This window comes from Globicephala melas, chromosome 11 (assembly GCF_963455315.2).
Source record: "Globicephala melas chromosome 11, mGloMel1.2, whole genome shotgun sequence".
Classification (NCBI taxonomy): Eukaryota; Metazoa; Chordata; class Mammalia; order Artiodactyla; family Delphinidae; genus Globicephala; species Globicephala melas.
The window spans coordinates 100,504,384-100,521,359 of NC_083324.2; the positions used below are offsets into that span (position 1 = coordinate 100,504,384).

Sequence of the window (16,976 nt, forward strand, 5' to 3'; positions counted from 1 at the left end):
ACAGGACAGTCGGATCTCAGAGGGTCTGCAGGAAGGAAGCTTCCCGGACCCACAGACTGAGTCCAGGTAGGGGGACCCGCAGCCGGGGGCTGGGTCGAGGGATGCGTAATTAACAGACGTAAGAAGTCAGGGGCACAGCTGACTCTGGGGCGGGGAGGCCCGTGATGAGTTTAGCCCCAGATGAACCGTAGTGGGTTTTAGATGTGGCAGAAACTGGCCGGCAGGGAAGCAGAGGTGGGACTTAGCTCGGAGGGCAGTGCTGGCGGGTCAGGTGGCATCCTTCACGCACAGGAGGGGAGCTGTGTCCTGTGACGCAGGGGAGCCCGTCTCTGGCTCTGAGCAGCTAGAGCAGGAGAAAGTTTCAGTGGTTCCAGGCTGAACAGCCTGTGAATTGTAAGTGGAACATTTTCAATGCTGAAGGAGAAGCCAGCTTCATTACCCAACTCCTGGGGGCAGAACGGTTTGTACACCACAGTAGAAACGTACTCTGCGTTCAGCTGCTCTGACCTGGGAGCTCGCACCTCACCCCGGGATACTCACAAGTCCCCGTCTTGTCCTGCAAAAGGCACCGTGTTTGTAGGACGGTAGGCTACGTGTACTTCCCTTATAACTTAAAAGTGGGTCCTTCCCCTCTGAGAACTCTTTTCTTTGGCTGAATGAAGGTGGGCTGTACGAAGAAACACACGTCTTGGCATTCGAAACTCCCTAGCCACTGAACACCTCTGTGTGCTAATTCCCCCAGTGTCGGAGCCCGGAGTCCACTGGACTCGAGGATATAACCGAAGTGATGCTAAGTGAAAGTGTGTACGGCATCCTGGTGCAGCCAGATGTCCTTCGCGTTGGGACACGTGCGCATGTATTTATTACAGGCTGAGCAGTGGACCTTTTGTCAAACACTGGATGATAAACAGCTGTTTTCTTGCTCGGTGTGGGGTTTGCTCATTTCCTAATATTAAGGTTTATCGAATGACTCACCCAGGGCGGTGGCTGCTTCTTTCTGCCTAGCTCCCGAACTGCCAAGAGCACAGCGTTTCTGTGCGTTTACGTCTCGGTTTCAAGGTGTCAGCAGGGGAGAGCTGTAAGAAGCTTGTCTCTGCAGTTACAGGGGCAGAAAGGGTTTCGTTGGAGGCATTTGTGCTTAAGGATCACGAATTTTAACATGCTTGAAGTTTGAAATTGGTTCTCTCAAGACATGCTCTCCACTTCTGCCTCCAGGAAAAGGATCTTTATGCATCTGTCTGTACATTCAAATCAGTTCCCTTTAGCCTTCAGCAGATCTCCAGACATCCTGGAGTTGCTCTCAGCTGTCCCGGAAGCTTAGAACCCGTGCTGCCTGGTCCAGAGCGTAGGGTCCTCACCGCGTGGTTGCCGGACACCGACGTGGGGCTCCTTCGTAACTTTCAGTAGAGCATTCACTGGGCTCGTGGAAGGGGCCCGCCGGGGCTTCCACTGTGTCTGTTGTGTTTTCTTATCTTCACTCAAAAAGAAGTGGGGAAGTACGGTAAGTGTAAAGATTTGACCAAGCCAGGTGTTTGGGCACACAAGTGTTTTCTAGTATTTCTTATACTTTTCCAATATACTTGAAATATTTCACAATTTAAAAATGATCTTTGAAGTTCAGTTGCCCCCTCCTTCCTCCTTACATATTCTTGAGAAAGTTGGCAAAGTGTCTTTATTTCGACACTTTGACATCAGATTCTAGATCTGTGCTGTCCAGTAGAACACGTGAAATGTGGCTAGCCTAACTCAACAACCGAATTTTTTATTTTATTTAACTTTAATTAAGTTTAAATTTAAGAAGCCTTAGGTGGTTACCGCTTTGGTCAGGTACAATTCTGGAAGAAAAAGCTGTAGAAACCAGAATATTCCTCGAATGCTGTCAGAGACTGGGCTGAACACTCCAATTTCTGTTCCCATTCCTTAGCAAAAATCTTCTTTAAAGTTAATGAATCCAGCATAAAATTTAGTGAAGGAAATAATACCCTGAATATTTATAGAATGTAGTTTTCTCCTTCTGCCATCTCGTCCCCTCCACCTGTCCTTTTCCAAATAAGATGTTTTTCTTCCTTCTTGCATGGGAGAGCTGCCCCCTGGTCGGCACGAGTGTTTGACGATGATGAGCTCTTTGCTGGGCCTGACTCCACGCGGGTCCCCGAGGTCATCCATCAGTGTCGTGATGTTTGGAAGCAGATGGACAATTCAGGAGCAAGCTGTGGGCGCTTAGACATTTGGCTGGTTGCTGAGTGTTTCGTTATATCTCAGCAGACACGGGAGTGAGCCCTCGTCGATAAGCTTAGCCGGTCTGGTTAGCAGTCGTGGTGATAAACTGAGCAAGTCTTACTGAAGAGAGGTGAACAATAGGAAGACAGCGTCTCAGTGTGTGCGTGTGTGGAGGGCAGGGCTGTCTGCTTTGTTCTTAAAGGATATACCTGATGTTTAGGATCCAGAAAGTCTGGATTCAAGGTCCAGGTGCTGTAAACCACATGACCCGAGACCTGTTTGGTCACCAGCCTCTTGGGGCCACCCTGTAAAATGGGAACAGGACAAGAATGTGGTGAGGAATAAAGGTGGTGACGCAGGTGACTGTGTTTCCTAGGGAAAGGGTCCAGAATGTGCCACGTGGCATAAGGAGCCCTTTGGGCTGAAGACGTTTGAGAGTGGACAGAAGCAGGAAGAGGCTTTCTCTGCACTCCTCTTACTGCCTAAAAGCAGATCTTCTGAAAGAATTCATCTCCCATGCATCCCCTTTTATGGAAAGCTTCCTATCCCGGGGGCAGGGGGGTGCGGGTAGTGACTCCTGTCACCAGAGATGAGAAATTGCATAAACAGACTTTCTTAAACCTTACTTTCCAATAGTTTCTTTCATCTACGTAGTTGGCATTCATTTCTCACTATTTATTGCCCCTTGAAATCCTAACTCCTTCCTCATGCTGAGGTGGTGTATAAGCCCCAAATTCTAACTGCTTCTCTTCTCTGAGCTGCTTTCTTTGTGAGCCCCCCGCGTCCATACTTCCACAGTCAGCAGTGAACTTTGTCTTTTCTCTTGCCAATCTGCCTGTTGTCAGTTTAATTCACGGGCCCCCAGGAAGCGCACCCAAAAGGGTAGGGAAAGGTCTCCCCACCCTTGCAGCACTAACAGGTGCAGGTGTTATGTGTCTGATGGTGGTTTGAGGCGATGAAGAACCGCATCAGTTCTGCTGGAGCCTGATGACAGGTGCAGCAGCATCTCCTGGACGCCCTGCTAAACTCTGGCTTCTACCAAGGAAGCGTCTGGTTCTGTAGGTTTGGACAGGGGATCCCAGGGGAGGGTGAGGCAGAGGGTTAAGGGAACCGCACTCTGTGGAGCACTGCTTTGGGGGACCGCCGCGTTTAGAAGGACCACAGGCGTGGGGATGACCCAGCATGCCTCGTTCATAGTTTCTGGGGCTCTGCTTCATTCTGCATTTCAGTTTTAGTCGTTGGTTGCCTAAATGAATTGAGACGCTCTTTTCAGTTTTGCTTTATCTCGATGCGTGAGCTATACAGCGACTTTCTGGAGGAGTTGAGCTATGTTAAGGAGATTCATATCCTTAAAACATCACGCTGTGATGGGTTTAATTTGAAATTCAGGGTCCCATCTTAAAATGCTGATTGAACGTAAGTTTTCACACAGACATACCCGGCATTTAAACCCATATTATTTACCTGGAGGAATAAAATGCTCGGTCAGGTGTTACAAAACTTGGGTTTTACCTTCTTAACTCTCTTGGGCAGGTTGCTTCCTCTGTCCATGAATCAAAATACATTTAATCACTTGGACCCTAGAATTTGTTCAGGAAATGAGAGAAGTACGTGGAGATTTAAGTTATGTAATTTTTTTAATCTATTAACTTTTCTTTGAAGGAACTTACATTATTTATTCTGTGTAAAGCCCGTCACTCGAATTTTGGTTTTTCCCAAACCAGGAATGGAGTCAGTCCTCACTAGTAATTAATTCCAAGCACAGCCCCACCCTGGCAGGAAAGCTTTGGTCGTGGTAGATGATAAGTGAATAGTTCATTTGTTTTCTGCCCCTTTGCCTCTGTATCTTCTGTCAGCTTTGTCAAAGGTGGTGGCCCAGCATGACTCAGAGGTGCTGCTAAACATGTACCCCGGACTCTGGGGTTGTTTTGTGTGACAGTGTTTACATTTGATTGTCACCTGATACCACAGCAGTGACTGCCAGTGACTGTGGCTTCACATCCAAAGTGGGGTGACTTCTGTGCTTTTATGTTCTGGACCAAAGAAAGGGGGAGAGGGAGAGAGCAAACAAAACAAACCCCCCTTGGAAGTTTCCTGGAGGTCTGACAGTCATTATACTAACAGTGAGCTAGCTTCAGGTGTGTCCTCAAAGCTTGGCCTTGAAACAGACTCTTACACCACATAAAAAGCAGGCTTTTGGAATCAAACCTTTTAAACAAACAAAAATTATAATTCAGTGGCAGAACTTTTGCAGACTTTAAATCCCTTGCAGCTGACAAGCCCCCTCTCAGCTTGAGAGGAGGGATGCTTTCTGGGAAACTCTTCCCACTGCAGCTCACAAGGGCCCCCGGGACAGGTCGGGCTCCAGAGAGCCTCAACCTGAGGGTCCTGCTCGTTATAAAGCGCTGTCTGTCCTGAACACGCCTCCTTCAGAACCAAGAACTAGAGGGAGCCGTACAGTCCCTGACTTCACAGCAGGCCGTTTTGAACGGTATGAAACGGTTGGAGGTGTGGGTGTGATGCAAACATCTGCGTTCACGGGGGGCATGAAAGGTGGGGCTCCCGGCCGTTCACCATTACCCTTAAAGAAGGAACGTAGTGTGAAGACACTGCTCTTTTTTTTTTTTTTTTGTGGACTTTCAACCACTGCGCCACCAGGGAAGCCCAACACTGCTCTTTTAAATAGAATTACTTAGAAACTATGGTGCCTCCAGGGCCGCTTTTCCAAATGCTAAGTGTGTCCCTTCCAAATGGAGCCCATCAAAACCCACAGACAGATCTCTTAGGACCTCTCCCATCCTTGCATTCCAGGGCTGTCCTTTCCCCGTGGACCATCCATTTCCACGAGGCCTGTGCTCTGTTGCTTGCACATTTGCTGTGACAATTGTCTTCTCCCTGTTCACGTGGGGCCTGGAAAATCCTTGCTCGCCTTTACACAACGGATCATGTAGAAAGGCCCTTCCTCTGTTTACTGTGGTTAGCGTTCCCGGCACTTTGGAGGTTGCCATTCTCATGCAAAAAGTCCCCAACTTTCACAAGAGTTATAAACTTCTACAAAAGTTCATTTGTTTCGTGGTTACCTGGAACTCAAGGGGCGTTTTGCGAGAGCCTCTGCTGTGGCCATGAGCGTCTCCCGCAGCCCCGGGGCCGTTGGACCGAGTCCCTGAGCTGTTACTCGGATGTGCTGTGTCAGGCGCTGGGGCAAACGAGCCCGGCAGCTCACCTCCTGTCACCCGTCCTTCCGGCGGGGACCTGTCACCCTCTTCCGTGACAGCATGAGTGTGTTAAGTACTCAGCTCAAGACCATGAGGCAGGTACTTGGAAAATGGAAAAGTCCAGCCCATTTCAGCGCTTCTGCTCTTCCCGTTGCCGCCTCTGGGCTACCTATCTTGAATGATGCTGTTTCCGTGGGAAAGGAGCGGCCGGCAGGTGGATTCTTGCGGATACAGTCCTTTTTAATTTCGTACAACTGCAGAGGGAGGCTGGCCTCGGGGTAGATATTCCTCAAGGTCATGAGCTGGAAAGCCGAGACTTAGCCCCAGGAGGGACGGGGCCAGGGCTTGGGAACCCGGTTGCACCTGGCGAGTGATGGTCAGTGTCTGTCCCTACCAAAGCCTGTGAGCATGGTGCCAGGTTATCACATTGAGGGGGAGGCAGGGGGAGGGGAGGGCTGGGGAAGGAATGCCGGTTTCATTTTTATCAAAATTGGGGCATTTTTTTTTTTTTTTTTTTGCGGTATGCGGGCCTCTCACTTTTGTGGCCTCTCCCATTGCGGAGCACAGGCTCCGGATGCGCAGACTCAGCGGCCATGGCTCACGGGCCCAGCCGCTCCGCGGCATGTGGGATCTTCCCGGACCGGGACACGAACCCGTGTCCCCTGCATTGGCAGGCAGACTCTCAACCACTACGCCACCAGGGAAGCCCCTTAGTGCAGCAAATTTTGAGCATCTGCTGGGTGCTGGACGCAGTGCTGGACGTCGAAGAGACGGGTAGGAGCAGGCTTGGTCGCTGCCAGTGGCCTCTGCGACCTTACTCTCCCCGTGAACGAAGCCAGCAGGCCGGCAGCGCGTGGCGGACCCTGGCCCCCGCCGGGTTCCGTGCGACCCAGACTGAGGTTTTCTTCTAATTGAATTTGAAGGGCTTTAAACAGAGCCAGCAAGCCGTGATTCGCTGCAGGTCCACCCCTCATCCCAGGCCGGTTTGGCACGTTTCTTACCTGCCTGGCATTGGACTCTGCCAGCCCCGGTGGGTGTTCTCTGAGTTTCCTCTTATCTGAATTAGGCTGAGAGTCGAACTTCTTTGCAACTCCAGGTCTTTTAAGCCTCTGCCTGCCTTGCCCTGGGGGCACTGGAAGAGCTGTTTTCCTCAGTGGGAAAGAAAGTCACACATGGTGATGGGGAAAAAAGCAAGCACGTAGTCTCCCCAAGGCCTGCAGGCCAACAGGTGTTCTAAGCTGCAGTGTAGCCTTGAGCTGTGTTAGTTTTAATACGCTAATGCTGCAAAGGGGACCTTAATATGGGATCTCAGGGCTAAGACGTGTAGAACTCTCCCTGTGGTGTTCCCAGCGCTGGGCTTCGGAGCGTGGGCCCTGAACAAGCAGCACCTGCGTCACCTGGGAACTCGTTAGCAGCACAGATTCTGGAACACTGACCCAGACCCCCCGAATCAGCATTGAGGCCGGGGCCCAGGAATCTGTGTTCTGTTATCTTTAAAATTTAATGATGAAATAGTGCTACCTCCTAGGGTTATTAGAAGGATTGAATGACGTGATATTTGTCAGGTCCTCCGTAGGGCTTGTTAACACGGGGTGCTGGATGCAGCCCCAGGTACGGATTCAGCGGGTCTGGAGCAGGGCCCTAGAATTTGTGTTTCCAGCACGGTCCCAGGTGCCACTGCTGCTGGTTTGGGACCACACTTGAGAAACTTGAGAACCACAGTCCAGAGACCCTGTCCGCTGTGTGGTGAGTCATCGGGAAGAACCTGGGGAGATGAGACAGGGTAGGGATGGCTGTTACGTGTGGCGTGGTCGGACAGAGCTTCCCTGATCCGGTGACACGCGGGCGGAGGGAGCGTGGGACACTCTGGGGAGGGTGTTCCAGGCACAGGGACAGACAGCAGGTGCAGCAAGGAGGCCGGTGGGTGACGGGCAGGGGAAGTGGCAGATGAGGTCCGAGGGGGAAGGGGCTGGAGAACACGTCAGGCCTCAAGTCACTGTGAAGGCCTGCGTTTGCTCTGAGCACAGTGGGAGCTCTCAGAGGTGACGTGACCTGTGAAATTACCCATTGCCTGGTGTGACTGTGGTTCCGTAGTGCTGCCTCTTCTGAATGGCCCTCCCTGGTGAATAAGAGTTCTTCTGTACAAGTATAACTCAAGGCGAAAAACAACGCGCAATGAACGACGGAATTAGAAAATCTTGCACCCCTGATGAAATCACTGATGTGGGCCTTGCCCGTCGGGGGATGTTGAAGCCAGGAGGAAGGTGTTGGTGAGCGGTCCGGATGGGAGGCTGAGACGCCACCACGTGAGTCTGTTGGTCAAGCTCAGCATCTTCCAAAGTAGGTGCCCCTCCTGGGGGGCTGCAGCAGGAAGCACGGGCCCACCGCGAGCCATTCTTACGGAAAATGTTGCACCTGAGTCCAGCTGGACCTTCAGGTCTAACTTACTGTTGAGAGATTAAAAAAGCGAATGAAGGAACAAGTCAGCACCCCCCGGGAAGTAGGTGTCCAGACAAAACCAGAGCCCTCTGGCCTCTTCAGCAAGACGGCGCCCTGGGAAAGGGGATGGGGGGTGCTTTTCTACATTGAAGGAGACTTAGAGCCGAGCGTATGAATTTCGTTTGGACCTGGTGTTTTAAACATACACCCATAAAGAGATTTGGGGGGTAATTGAATAATCAGAGCATAGACTGGAGAATAAATAACATTTAAGAATTATCATAGATTTTGTCAGATGTGATGATGGTATTGGTCTTTACGTAAGAAAATATCCTTTTTATAGAGAGACGTCTGTGGGCTTAGAAGTGAAATGACATGATTTCAAGAATTTGATTTAGGGCTTCCCTGGTGGCGCAGTGGTTGAGAGTCCGCCTGCCGATGCAGGGGACATGGGTTCGTGCCCTGGTCCTGGAGGATCCCACAGGCCGCGGAGCAGCTGGGCCCGTGAGCCATGGCCGCTGAGCCTGCGCGTCCGGAGCCTGTGCTCCGCAACGGGAGAGGCCACAGCAGTGAGAGGCCCGCGTACCGCAAAAAAAAAAAAAGAGAATTTGATTTTAAATATTACAGGAAACAGTGAAAGAAAAGTGGCAGAAGAACCAAGAGAAGCAAAATATTGATCATCGCTGACCCCACACGTGGTCTCTGGGGATTCATTACACGATTCTGTCTTCTTGGTGAATGTATGAACTTTCAAAAGCTTTTAGAAATGCAGACATAAGAGAGACAGGAAGGTACGCAGAAGAAGCAAATGAGAAAAAAGGAAGACCTTGTTTAGAAAGACTAATTGCTGAGAATTCCTCCCTGTTTAGGACGAGTATGCTAAAGAGTGAAGTGCATTTACCATTACCAGGTATTATACAGTAAGGATACTGTGACCTCATGTTGAGATATATTCTATTTACCATAAACCCAACCCCTGCTTTCCTGACTGCTCGTCAAGCTCATAAAACAACAACAACGTCGACAGTTGAAGACAAATAGAAGTTGGGTGGTCCTCCCTGCCCGCCGACACCTGGGGAGCGTGTGCTGCTAACGTGAGGCAGAGTTGGCAGTAGCTTAGGACTGTGCTCCTGGGCCACCTTCCTCTGAGGGTTCAGATCTGCCGTCTCCGAGGACTCTGTTGGGTGCATCATCTAACGATGCAGACATGATGGGTCAGTAAGTGCAATTTTGACCCACAGGATGGCTGGTACCAAAGAAAGTGAGGATTGAGGAGTGTCACTTGGAACTGACGGCTGGAAACCTGTGTTCTGGACCCGAAAATCCCCCTCTCTCTGTACCTGCTCCTTCACTCAGCCTGAATGAAGGTGCCCAGCAGATGCAGAATGCAGGGATTTCAGCGGGCTTGAGGCTGTTCTGATGCTTCAGGTCCCTTCTCTCGCTGGATTTTTCCTCTCTCGCTAAATGCTGGGAGACTGAAAGTGGAATTAATGTAAATTCTTAAGTGTGTACTGCTGAACGTTAGTCACTGTTCTTAAACAGAAGCGCTTGCTAAGCGGAAACATCAGTGAGCGTTTAAATCCTTTTTCCTCATTTTGAGTAATTATAATACTCGTTTAAAAGAAACATGAGGTGATAGAAAGAATTCGTTATCTGGAGAGGACACTGGGCTCAGGGGCTCCTTCTGCGGAGCTGGGCTTTGTGGGCAGTGGTCTCCCCAATAGCGCTCAGCGTGTGAATCTGTGAACCACAGTGGGCTCCCGTGTCAGACCAGCTTCTGCAGATTTACTCACCAGTCTCAGCTACCGTGACGCTCATTGATTCCATCGTAGACATCTAAGGAAAGAGGAGCATAGGTAAAGCCACTGAACCAGACGGGAAGAGTCCATCACGAGCTTCTTCAGGTGACAGATACCTGAGTCCCCGCTGTGTGCCAGGCACCATCCCAGACTCTGAGGAAGGGCAGTGAGCAAAGCCGAGGAGGCCTGACCTCCAGGACCTTAGATTCCAGTGGGTGCAGCCGAGAGGCCAGACCCACCAGGGACTCCCGTTGGAGACCTGCCTGCAGCCAGGCGGGTGGAGGCACCGGGGGACGGGGGCCCTAGCTTCAGTTCCTGCTCGGTTCCCTCCTTAGCTGTGTGACCTTGGACAAGTCACGTAATCACTCCGAGCTTTGGGGTCCTCTTGTGTGAAACGAGCATTAAAAACAGTACCTCCGGGCTTCCCTGGTAGCGCAGTGGTTGAGAGTCCGCCTGCCGATGCAGGGGACACGGGTTCGTGCCCCAGTCTGGGAAGATCCCACGTGCCGCGGGGCGGCTGGGCCCGTGAGCCATGGCCGCTGAGCCTGCGTGTCCGGAGCCTGTGCTCTGCAATGGGCGAGGCCACAGCAGTGAGAGGCATGTGTACCGCAAATTAAAAAAAAAAAAACAAAACAGTACCTCCATCGGAGAGTTGTGCAGATTGAGTGAGTTTAATGGATGAAAAATGCCCACCGACGTGTTTAGCCACAGTGAGGGGGAGCTGTGCCTTAGCCCAGCGCTGCAGACCTGATGGGTAACCCAGCAGGTAGGTGATGTGGTTCTTCTGCATTTGAGCATTAGATGTTTGAGTCTGTATGTCTGGCAGGCACTGGAATGTGAATTGTAGGAGATCTTTACGTTTCCATATTTTTTTATCTTCTTTTCTCTAAATGGAGGTGGTTTTAACCGTTCCGCTGGGTTGGCAGGTCCTAAATTGAGAGGAAAAGGAAGTTTTCCACAGGGAAGGTAAGACATGGAAGCTGTTGTGATAACAGCAGCCTTTTACAGTCACGCCCTCAGATGCTATTTGAGTCTCCATGACTGGCGATTTCAGGCCACTTTTTGCTATAATAAGGAATTGCAGAATCGCATGTCACAGGTCTATTTTCTGGGGTTCTGGGGGCCCCGTGTCCTCAGCCGTAATTAGAGGGTGGTGTGTCCCCTTCCGGGCCAGCTCGGTGAGGGCAGGGAGCAGGGAAGAGGAGAGAGGCCGGCGGGTGTCGGGGCAGCGGCCAGTGAGCGCACCCCCCTTGCTGGGGAGGAGCCCGGGCCCGGGGGGGCGTCAGCAGCCCGGAGGCTGGGCCGGGCCAGGCTGGAGGGAGCCGGTGCCCGAGGTGGGGGGCTGCGATGCCCCCCCTTCCATTGGGCGGGGCCCCTTCCTCCTGCTTCGGGCAGTTTCTCCCCAGCGGCCCCTCAGCTCCTCGGCTGATGACAGAGGTTCTCGGGCGGATAGGGAGGGGCTCCGCGTGGAAGGACGTGAGCCTGGTCCAGTGGCCCCTGAGTGGCCTGTGCTGCGGCCGCGGGGCTGCGAGGGGCCCGGCGGCCCGTGGTGGGCTTACCCCTTCGTGGGGTGGCCGAGCCGCTCGGCGGAGCCCTGGGCTTTGATGGATTTCTCACTCCCCGGCGGATCCAGAAGCATGTTTCGTTCTGGTGCTTGAACACAGTTTGGGGGAGACTGTCCTTTCCTGAGCCCGTCTCCCTCCTCCAGCGAGTTGAGTCCTGCCAGCCCCTGTCCCAGGTGGGGTGACGTCTGGGTCCAGCCACAGTGAGCCGGGCGGCGCCCCAGGGAAACCGCAGGGGCCGGTGCTTCTCGAGAAGCCGTGGGGGCAGGAGCGGGGCTTGACATCCTGCTGGGCTCGCTGGGAGCGCGTGCTGACGCCTGCATGCAGGCTGGTTTCTTGCCAGTCCAGACTCCCTGTTTCTTTCCTGGGGACCTGGTGCAGGAGTTCGTGAGGGTGGGGGGAGGTGGGTGTGGGCCTCACAGCCCAAAGGGGAGGCGGAGGCAGCGAGAGAGGGACCGTCACCCAGAGGAGACTGTTCTTTCCACGCAGCCTCGTCAGCCTCCCCTGGAGAGCAGAGGCTACTGACGTCCAAGAATCCTGTCACAGGGGCTTGTACGCATATCGTTTTGTCGGTTCCGACCGAGTTTTGCCTAAAACCCAGGATCGTTCAGGTCCCGCATGGGAGCACTTACTTTAGTGGCGTTAGTCTCTGGGGGATGTGAGCCCACCCGGAGCCGGACCCAGACGGCCTGAGCCTGAGGTCTGTAGGGACGACAGCCTTGAACGGCGGTTGGATGTGTGTCACCTCGTGGCCGAGGAATGTTATCTGCTTTGTAGGCCAGGAAGGAGCAGCACAGAGAGGCTGAGCGACTTCACCCGACGGGAAGGGGCGGGGAAGGGGTCCCACGCCTGCCGTGCACCCACACTGGCGCCCCAGCCTCTCCCCTGCAGGGCCCACTTCCTCCTCGTTCTATGCGGATGCTGTCAGCCAGCTGCATGTGTTCCCTCCTTACGGCCGACTGCCATCCAGAAAAACCCTGGAGACTCATTTCAGAGCAGCTGGGAGCACTTCGAGATCCCAAGAAAACGTAGGCTCCCGGAGCCGCGGCAAGCACGCACAGCTTTTTAGAAATGCATTTAAGAAAGGATAAGGGTTGAGCGCTCCTGTGCGCAGAGCTGGGATCAGACCTTCCTCGGGTAGAACCATCTACCTGCAGTCCCCACCCCCTCCCAGATGCGGGGACTTAGGACGTTCACCCTCTGATGTATTCCTTCCTCTCCTCACTTCAGAAAAGCTGACTTCTCATCATCCAAAAGGAGCATGTGATTAAAGGCAAACCCAAAGTGCCTGAGGTTCTTTGATAATTGCTTTTTCTTTTTGAAACATCTTTACAGCCACCTTCAGAACGTAGTTGATTTCAGGCAGTTGGGAACGGATTCCTGGTGAGTCAAGGCAGAAGGGTCATTGTAAGTGTCATACCCGTGTCCTTACATCGAATGGCTGTGTTTTTCCATTGCCTCAGCAGGAATACTGAAATGCTGTAGATCTGCTGGAATGCTCTGCGTTCTTCTACCCGATGAGATAAAGCAAAATCTCTGCTAGGATTCCTAGCAAAACAGAAGCCCTGGAGAGGTCGGGAAACGATTTTACTTATTCCGCTCTCATAGACGTGTGCCTGGGAGACAAAAGCATTTCTCCTGCTGTGGGTGATGCCCACGGTTTGGGAGAAGCACGGTGAGCCAGTGCTTGTCAGGGGGGCTTCTGGGGCTCTTGTTAAAACGCAGGTGTGATCCTGGGGGCCTAGGCGGGGCCTGAGGCTCTGTGTGCCTAACAAGCTCCCAGGTGACGCTGATGCTTCCCGTCCAGGTAGCTGGGAGTGAGAGGATCGCTCGGGCCACTTACGGGCGAGCAAGGAGAGACCCTGTGGAAGGAGAACCACGACAAGGTCATCGTCGTCTGAGCAGTGGTCACGGGGAGGGTCGAGGGAGGAGGAGCCAGACTGTGGAACCCTCTGCCTGTCGAGGGGCGATGCTGCTTTGTCGCCCACAAACCTCGCCCCGGGTTTGGGAAGTGGCCTGTGATCCTCGGTGCGACAGCACGTGGTGTAGACTGACGTGTGGGATTAGACGTCCCGAAGGGGGCCTGGGGGAGCAGAACGATAGCTGCAGATATTTTCATACTTAAGAGCCAGGCGGAGAAGAGGAGAACCGCCAGCCCCGCGCAGGGCCTGTCCAAACAGCGAACCCGAGGACGTGAAGCCGTTATGCTGCCTTGACACTCCCTCTCTGAGGGGCCAAGCGCTGAATTTTCTCATCTGATCTTAACCTGTGCCGACCCTCAGAGCATCACACTCGCCCTGGCGGATGCCGAGTTCTGGTTTCCATGGCAGCGCATCCACTGCTTGTGCTTATTTAATACGTGAAAACTAGAGCCTGCAACGGTTAGTCTTTTCTAAAAGACCCTGATCTCTTTATTATTTTTAAGAGGGGAAATGCCAGGTGGGCGGGGGGAAGGGATAGTTAGGGAGTTTGGGATCGACTATATATATTTTTTATTTTATTTTATTTTTTTTTTTTTTTTGCGGTACGCGGGCCTCTCACTGTTGTGGCCTCTCCCGTTGCGGAGCGCAGGCTCCGGACGCGCAGGCTCAGCGGCCATGGCTCACGGGCGCAGCCGCTCCGCGGCATGTGGGATCTTCCCGGACCGGGACACGAACCCGTGTCCCCTGTATCGGCAGGCGGACTCTCAACCGCTGCGCCACCAGGGAAGCCCGGGATCGACTATATTTAAAACGGATAACCAACAGGGGCCTACTGCATAGCACAGGGAGCTCTGCTCAGTGTTATGTGGCAGCCTGGATGGGAGGGGAGTTTGGGGGAGAATGGATACACGTATATGTATGGCTGAGTCCCTTTGCTGTCCACCTGAAACTGTCACAACATTGTTAATCGGCTATACTCCAATATAAATTAAAAGTTAAAAAAAAAGAAAGAAAGGAACGCCAGATGTGGGGTAAATACCTGAGCCCCGCTAGGAAGTGATCCTTTACGTGAACCTGGCCTGGGCGCAGAAAGGAACAGCAGCACAGTAAATGGCCAGGAGAGAACTGTTTGATCCTGTTTTCTTAATTAAATAGCAGAAGTTCTTTATGAGCGAGGCCAGGCTTCTCTGTCGCGCACGGGTAGCTGGTAGCAAGGCCAGGCTTCTCTGTCGCGCACGGGTAGCTGGTAGCAAGGCCAGGCTTCTCTGTCGCGCACGGGTAGCTGGGACGCTGACCTGCTTGTCTGCGGCAGGGCAGGGGTGGAGACGCGGGCGGCTGTTATTTCTTCCTTACAGATGAGCTGGTGTAGCTATTGGCTGGCGTAGTGCATGGTCCTTGTTAATGCCGATTCCCTCCTGTGGCCAGATGTAATCTGCCTGTTCCGCCCCCTCTCATCTGCTTCCCTTCTTACTGCCTTTTGACCTCTGACCTCTGCTCTGGCCTCTGGACAACCAGCAGATGGGCTGTAGCCACTGATCTACGAACAGTCTCTGGATACAGAGACGTGAGAAGTATTCTCTCCTGAGGGTCTCATTCTTTTTTAAAAAATCATTTTAACTACGCTTTTTTTTAAAAAAAATGAAAAAAAAAGCAAGCTTTAGGGAATCCTGCAAATTGTTGAGGAAGAATAGCAGACAAATTACAGGCTCTATAGGGGGAAAATATATAAAACCCAGATGCACTTTCTAGCATTGGGGACTCTTATTACAGGAACTCATGTAGTGGGTGTGCACTGGTTGTCACTTGGGTGCTACAAGTTAAGGTTTTGTGACCATCTTTTTTTGCGCAAGGTCAAATTAAGAGCATAGATTCTTGCAAACAGGAGGGACTGTGTCCTTGACATTTATTGAAGGCAGACACCGGTGTTTTTGCAGCTATGAAGGTGAATCAGACCTGCCCCTACTGGCAGAGCCGTCATCTGACGGGGGTGCGTGGGATGCCCAGGTCACGGGGGCAGCAGAATTCTGAGAGGGAGGGGGGGCTTGGGTGAGATCCGCCCTACGTGATCCAGTCTGCTTCATGGTTTGGCTTCTGTCTTGTTCAGAAGATGGATTGGGTGCGACTGACCTGTCTTGGTCTCACGTGTGAGTGGGTTGCCTGGAACTCAGAGCTCGGGGAGCAGTGGGACGGAAGGAGGGGTGGTGAGGCGGGGGGAGCTGGGCTGGGCTTCCTGTGCCCTGTGCAGAGGTTGGGAGGGCTGCGTGGTCCAGCAGCAGAGACGGAAGGAAGGGCGGCAGAGGGAGCTCAGAGGCGCCGAGAGAGCAGAAGGTATGGGGGCCGCGTGTGACGCACGCGCTCTGTCTCCCCGCGAGGCAGCGTCTCCTAGTTCCTGAGCCGGCCGCTCTCCATCACAGCGTTCTTCGGCCGCGACTTGCTCTGTGACCCTGAGCAACGATCTCGCTCCCTTTGCAGGGGGAGCCTCAGCTCGTCCAGCTGCACAAACGAGCATCTCAGCCTTGACGCACCACCTTGCAGCCCTTGGCCAGATGGGAAGCGTGCTGGCCCGGCGCTCACGGCTCTCTTGTCCCTTCTGTGTTCCAGGCATAGAGCTCTGCCCCCCGGGAAAGCGGTTCCTGATCACAATGGTGGCGAGCTTCGTGGCCACGGCGGGGCAGCTCCTCATGCCCGGGCTGGCCGCCCTGTGCCGGGACTGGCAGGTGCTGCAGGCCCTCATCATCTGCCCCTTCCTGCCCATGCTGCTCTACTGGTCGTGAGTATCCTCCGTGCCACCCCCCGGGCCACCTGCGTTGCGTCCCAGGGCCGCGCCCAGGCTTGGGCCCCGCGGTCCCCAGACATCCCGCCAGTTTCAGCTTGTGGCATTTTTAATGAGGGAATTTTCCTCTCTTTTTAAAAAAATTTCCTCTTCTAAATGTTTCATCTTGGCAAACGTTCTGACATACACAGAAGTAGACGGAGGAGTGGGGTGAAGCCTAGGCGCCCCTGCCCGGCTCCAGCCACCTACCCTCCAGGGTCTGGCTGAACACACGCTTGCTGGGTGTTCGACATGACTTTTCATGACTGGGTTTGCAAAGGGCGGGGTCTCGTGTTGGGAGGGAAATGTGTTTGCAGGTGTTCAGGAGAGATTTAGCCGAGCCACTGTCCCCTGTCTCCTCTGGGCTAGGGATGGGCAAACGCCGGCCCGCAGGCCAACTCTGGTCCGCTGTCTGTTGCTGTAAATAAAGTTTTGTTGGAACACGGCTGTGCTCACGTGTTTCCACGTGTATCATCCGTGAGCACTCTCATGCCACGATGGCAGAGCTGAGCAGATACTACCAAGACGCTGTGGCCCTACAAAGCCGAGAACGTTTAGTCTCTGGTCCTTTGCAGAAGTTTGTCCACCCCTGCTCTGGACGAGCCCACTAGGCCTTTTAGAACCGTGTGTAACTTCTAGTGTTTGGCTTGCTGACTTTAGAGAAAAAACAACTGAACACACTGGCCTGGCCTGGGGCTGTGACCTGGGCAACCAGATGCTTTTAGACTCCTCAGGGGATTAATGTTTAGCCAAGGTTGAAAAACACCGCTCTCGGATAGAGAGATGTTTACCCGAAAAATGAGCACTGTACCCTTTCTGTGAAAACCTCTTTTCTTTCTTTCCTTCCCTCCCGTCCCCTTTCTGTGCCAGACTCCCCGCCGGCCCGCACTGGGTACAAGGTGCTGGAGAGGAGGTTTTACCCGCTGCACTGTGTTTCTGTTATTTAGTCACTAATGAAAACCCGATTTGGGGCCAGAAGTCAGTTGTGTCTTAGCTTTAAGTGCTCG

At 53.0% G+C, this 16,976-nt stretch overlaps 1 protein-coding gene across 4 annotated transcripts in view; it reads left to right on the forward strand.

The window, feature by feature from the left end:
• The window catches only part of SLC22A23 (solute carrier family 22 member 23), a 146,172-nt gene that overhangs the window by 89,402 nt on the left and 39,794 nt on the right, over positions 1–16,976 (forward strand). For 3 of the 4 annotated variants that reach the window (XM_060307438.2, XM_030881520.3, XM_060307439.2), the window contains exon 4: positions 15,759–15,927. In XM_060307438.2, coding sequence (XP_060163421.1) covers positions 15,759–15,927 — 169 coding nt within the window. Of the gene's footprint in view, positions 1–15,758; positions 15,928–16,976 lie in introns of those variants that run through there. The other variant, XM_060307440.2, reaches the window with a different exon arrangement.